Genomic DNA, 6120 nt, shown 5'->3' on the forward strand with positions numbered 1-6120 from the left:
GTATACGGTAATTATGATGGGAGGACTTACAATGTATAATCAATTTGAGTGAATTCAACACAACTCTTTAAAAGACAAGGGCCACAGCTCCAAAGCTTATATGGCCAGGTATGATCATTTCTCTGCTGTCAGATCAGATTAATAATGTTTTTCAAATATTTTTTTAGGAAGGTCGAGATGGACATTTACCTTGCACAAATCCCACTCCTTCCCTCTCATTGACATCACCAACAACTTTGGGTACAATTATCTACATTTACCCCTCAAACTAGGTGAAGAAAATGGGTACCAGTATGAGGATATACCAGTAACTCAAATGCCCATATACCCTGTAGAGGCAATGAGGCGATAATCAGGGTAATAGTATTTAACTATTTACAGACGTATGACAAGGTTACTAAATTAACAGAGCTATGTTTATTTTACTTCCATTAAAGGTAAAGACCAGTTATGGTCATGCGATTGCATTGTGAAAGAAACGTTGTGGAATCGATCAGAAAAGGTTGATCATCTAGCATCTAGCATCTGCAAGGTTCTGAAATCATCAAAATGATAAGAAATTTGGCCCATTCTTCGTAAAGTTACAAGCACTATACACAGAAAGATGTATATGGGACTACCCTATATCTCTCACAGACTATGAGAGAAACAAATTTACCAAATATATGAATTAGTAGGCGGTTTCCCGGCAAATTTTTTATCATCATGTATTAGTCAAAACATATTCTTTCACATGATTGGTAATGAGAGCTTCCATTTCATTTTTTGAAATTGGGGCGTTTCCAATACTGGTCTTTACCTTTAATCCAGTGCTGTTTTTTATCATTACGTTGGAAATATGTCCAAAACTAAATAAATCATATTGAATTGAGTTGCTATCCTCGATTTCTGAATGATATGAACATATCTCTACCATAAGATATTTGGTCATTCCACATTGACACATAAGCCAGATACACAGTGATACACCAGAGTTTAAAGATATTTTCAGTTTCTGATTTTGTTTTCAGATGCGTTAGGATTAAAACTGATTTTAAAAGATGAATGTGACTGTGTCTTTACTATGTTCCTGTCTGTAATTCAGTTAACAAAAGTTGACAAAATGTTGAACCCTATTGTTCTATTGCACTGTAACACAGAGACATAACATATCATTTTATTTCTCAAAAACAGAAAAATTGACTTGCAATTATGACTTGCCAATAGTACCTCAGATACATTTGGTCAATACCCTAATGACATACAAGATTCCTACCATTATCAATACTAGCTCATATGGTTAGGCAGTGACATTTTGTTTGTTTTTTCTTTGTCTAAGCTCTCTAATTCAGAATAGAAATTATATACCTCATACATAGATTGTCATTCACTGATTGGTCAATACTATATCACATGACAAGGAGCATTTTGATCTATCATTGCATCAGAGGGTTTGATAGTACTATCAAACACTGTGATAGAACTCCTAACCCCTTATTTTCTAGACCTATTCATGAATCAATGAAAAGGATGAGGTATATTAAACAAATATGGACTGCTCTGTAATCGGATGGTGGAGGAAATTATCACTCCCTCGGTGGTGCTAATACTGGCCCTTCTATCACCCTCGGCTTCGCTTCGGGGTCGATAGAAGGGCCGGTATGAACACCACCTTGGGAGTGATAATTCCAACCATCATCCTCATGAGCAGTCAATATTTGTATAATACTAATTTGGTCATGACTAAACGGATCTCAAACAATGTTTTTAATCATAGCATATGTCAATTTTATCATAGCTACATAAAAATTATAGAGAGATACTCAAACTTCTGAGCTACACTTCCATTTGGCACACAGTATAATCAAACCACATTCAAACCTGTATTATTTTGAAGACTACATGTACAGTCCTTGCCTATGAACATGACAATTTTGTCTCTTAATATCAACCCTGAAATTTCATGTAACCTATGAACGTGTCTGCTGATAAACTTGAAGTGTCCTTACAATTCAGTTTGAATGTATAATAAAGGGCCAAATCCAAATTATCTTGTCCCATAAATTACAGACTACATCAAAAAATTTAATGCATCTGATTTTAGAATCAGCTTGAAAACCCAACAATAGCTTGGATCAGACCAAATATTAAAGAAGACTTTTCCTTGGATAAGTCTATTATGTTCATAATTGCATGATACGTTGTAACAACTGCAACACAAAATGACCATGTCCAAGGGATACGCCTAGAGTTAAATGGAGAACTTCAGATGAGGTTAAAAGACGAATGGCATGAAAGCCTTCCTCTCTTTAGGATAATCCTCAAACTTTCCTTGGTACCATCTATGGACCTTGACCGAGGCAGCAGTCTGATTAGAGAACACAAAACTAAGGACAAGCCACCATGTCCTATGATGACCACCAAGGATGACCGCTACAGAAGTATAGATGAGTGTTTCTGCTAGGTAGTGAGGGCAGGAGACGTACTCGAACCAATCTCCTTGTGGGATCATATGACGGCTCACATCTGGATCAGAAAATAACAAAACCATTTATGTTGGAGACGGTTTCATACTCATTAAACTTGCTTATCCATTTTAATTTATCCACTGCTATGTTCAGATTAGTAGTCATCAGTTTAATTGATACTAATTAAAAGAAAAAATTGACATTGCATTTTATAATGATGAGGTTGATAACTTTTGTATTCTTGATATTTTGTTTGACTTCTTCATTTTCTTTTGCATGTAAATCTAATCAGTTGTCCCAATAGAAGGGGAATGGTCAGCTATGGGCATTATTCGCTTCTTCAGCTGATGTTCAGCATTTAAACCGCCTGCCTGTGATAACTTAAAGGTATAGACCAGTTTTGGAAACGCCTCCCTCTTAAAAATGAAATGGAAGCTCTTATTACAAATCATGTGAAATAATATGTTTTGAATAATATGTGATGATACAAATTTTGCTGGGAAACCGGCTACTAATTGATATATTTGGTAAATTATTATATCTATCTGGACTGGATAGATATCGCATAGTTATACATCTTTCTGTGTACAGTGCTTGTAACTTTACCAAGACTTGGCCAAATTTCTTATCCTTTTGATGATTCCAGAACCTTGCAGTGCACACAAATACGTATATGCTAGATGATCAACCTTTTCTGATCGATTCCACACCTTTTCTTTCACAATACAGTCGCATGACCAGAACTCAACTTTATCTTTAAGGTAGGACCATAGCATATTGAGAGAGATAGTGGTGACAAGCACACATGTACACCATCAAAGGTCAATTCATGGATCTCGAGATGGTACCCTCCCATAGAGATTGTATGTGCAAGGGAAATATTTGGAGCTCCATGAATTCACATTTGATCACGTGCGTGCGTGCATGTCGCAACTACGTCTCTCAATACACTATGGGCAGGACTGGTTGCCACTGTGTGTAGATTACCTTTCTTTGTTTTTCTCAAATTGGCAAAGATGACATGAGCTATATGATGATGCCAACTGGCCCAAACAAACATCAATAAACCTGCTATGTGATGCCAGCGTAATTCTTCCACAAGATCCATTAGTTGGATAGGTTCACCTAGAAATAACAGATAAATCAACTGAATTGCTACAATTCTGAGCGGACTGAGAGCATACAATGCACATATAATCATAGAGGGTCAACAAACAAAAATGAGAAAAAAGCGGTATGACAAAAACATAGACAACTAAGGTAGCTTAGTGCGAAAAGATGCATAACTGAATTCTAAATCAAAAGTTTAATCATCACTCCGTTATTATAAGGACCAACTATTTCACAATTTAATGATATTTGAATAATGCTTTACTTCTAATTTTGGAAGAGCCGCATTCTGTTTATTTCAACAAAATATTAAATATCCAAATCGCATATGACTATTGACTAATCTCGCTTTCTGGTATCACTAAGTAGTGAGCACATTATAAGCGAGACTTGTATGCTAGAAAATAGTGTCAAGACGTTTTCTTTTCCCCCAAAAAAATGCGTCCACCTACCGTACCTTTTAAACTGAGATTGGGTCCCTCTGCCATGATGCTGATGCCAATGAAGGAGTAAAAGAAGATACCTGTGATGTAGTGAGTCACGTGAATACTAGAGTTTGAATACACACTGACAGCAAGACACTCATAGATCCTCCTGTGGGCATGGATCACTATTACTGCCATGGCGATTAGGACAGTCAGAAGGTCAACTGAGTTTGGAAAGGAAGTGGAAAGGAAAACAAAGATTAACATATATGATTAATTGCTTTCATTGGGTATTAATTCAAATTCAGTAAGTCTACCCACTTCTTGAAAGCTGAAGAAAAACGGGTACAAAATGGGGATCCTGTACAATGTATCCATTGCAGCATATGAAATTTATTCATATAATGTATCCATGAACAGTAAAACTCTTGATATGTTTACGACTAATGGTAGTAATACCAGAAAGCACTATTTTGTATATTGAGAGATTTTTCATTTTTGGACGACATATATGGAGAAAAAAGACATGCCATGCACAGAATCAACCATAAGAGAGGTTCAAAATATCACGAATGTCACCATGCACCTAATGTACTTTCACTAGCTTAGAGGCACAGATAATTGATAGTCACTATTTTCATATTCTACCTTTGCACGTTAAGAACCCACTGCACTATTCATATAAGAGTAGGGGGAAACCCCGGTGTAATGGTCCACCTGCACACACACCCAGTAAAGTACGATAATACTCTGTAAAGAGGTCTGTACTCAAAAGGAAGAAGAAGAAGAAGAAGTATTTTAAAAAAAAGTCACTTATACGATAAATGGTATCACATTCACCTACCTGATGGAGGAGATACAGGATAACTTGTGAGGAAGGACATCATCTTAGAAAACCAGAGAGGCAGGACTGAACCTTGTAAAGTACACTGAACAACATTCATTAAGATGAAGCCATTCCAGATGAAGGAAAGGATATAAAAGTGGACAAACCATCTGTAGAAAGAAATAGATGCAAAGTTTTAAGACTCCAAAAAGAATTAACTGCAATTTACTATCAACTTCGCATTACACAAAATAAGTAAAAAATTATATTTTTGAAGATTTTAGAGGACCAGGGGGGTGTTTCACAAAGAAAGTTGAACTTATCTCTAAGTTGGAGTAGATATTTCTGTGTTATTTTTTATCTTAAATAATATTCAGTGTCGTATTGCAGCCAAAGTGGATATATAAAAACGTAAATAAAAAGAGTGAAAAACTTGTTGCATATCTCATTCATCAGTCCAGCCGAACCGAACTATTCCTCCTGTACAGTCCCCATAGGACGTTCTTCAGTCTATGTATAGAGGCGGTCAGAGGAGCCAGATGCAATCTCAGCGGAACACAACCGTCGATATCAGACTCAGAGCTCAGAGACTGAGGCTTTAGTTTTGGTCTATGCTGTATGCAAGCGCAAGTATGATCAAAAATAAATTAAAGCAGGTTTTCTTACTAAGTCTAAACTCTTCTGAAGGTAAAGCAACATTTTAAGGACCAAGATGGAACATTAATTATTGATAATTATGAAAAAAAGCTTTTGAACTGAAAAACATAGCATTTAATTTAATAAGCCGATTGACTCAGCTCAGCTCAGCTCAGAGCCTTGAATGATATTCAATCGGGGGCTATTATTCTACAACTTGAATTATAACGTGTGGGACCGTTATCAAAATTCCACAAACTAACCTTTTTGGCACCAGTAAATACTGCTGAATACCGGTTCGTTTCCTCGGGTCTAGGAGCTTTCCGTAAACGACGACATCTTTTATAAGATGTGGTAAACAATTGTATACCTCAGGAGAGTAAGAAAGTAACACAAATACAAATGACACGATAAAAACGAGCCAAGTCCACGAAAGGGGATCCATTTTGCGCCAGATGTTAACGCTAGCCTTATCTTGAAATGATTGCATAATAATATTCGCATCGGACCCGCCCACTTAACTTTTGTATTCGAGAAATAGACTAGTTTACTATCATATTCAAGTTCTATGCATACAAAGGGTTTTCCTGACAACTTGGAAACTTGCCCGAGCTTTGCCAGACATAGCAACAACTAATGTATTCAAATTTGAATGTGTTAGTAAACATGTCTATAA

The 6120-nt window shown here is 36.3% G+C and overlaps 1 protein-coding gene across 1 annotated transcript; it reads right to left on the minus strand.

Moving 5' to 3' along the window:
• Positions 1-1339: 1339 nt before the first annotated feature.
• On the minus strand, positions 1340-5902 carry LOC115922155 (polyprenol reductase-like). The gene is made up of 5 exons (XM_030980394.1): positions 5708-5902; positions 4827-4978; positions 4015-4206; positions 3435-3572; positions 1340-2505 (listed from the first exon to the last, which is right to left on the minus strand). The coding sequence occupies exons 1-5, from the start codon at positions 5887-5889 to the stop codon at positions 2255-2257; spliced, it is 915 nt and encodes a 304-aa protein (XP_030836254.1). The 5' UTR covers positions 5890-5902; the 3' UTR covers positions 1340-2254.
• Between the last annotated feature and the right edge of the window lie 218 nt (positions 5903-6120).

This window comes from Strongylocentrotus purpuratus, unplaced genomic scaffold (assembly GCF_000002235.5).
Source record: "Strongylocentrotus purpuratus isolate Spur 01 unplaced genomic scaffold, Spur_5.0 spur5_scaffold_11, whole genome shotgun sequence".
Taxonomy (NCBI): Eukaryota; Metazoa; Echinodermata; class Echinoidea; order Camarodonta; family Strongylocentrotidae; genus Strongylocentrotus; species Strongylocentrotus purpuratus.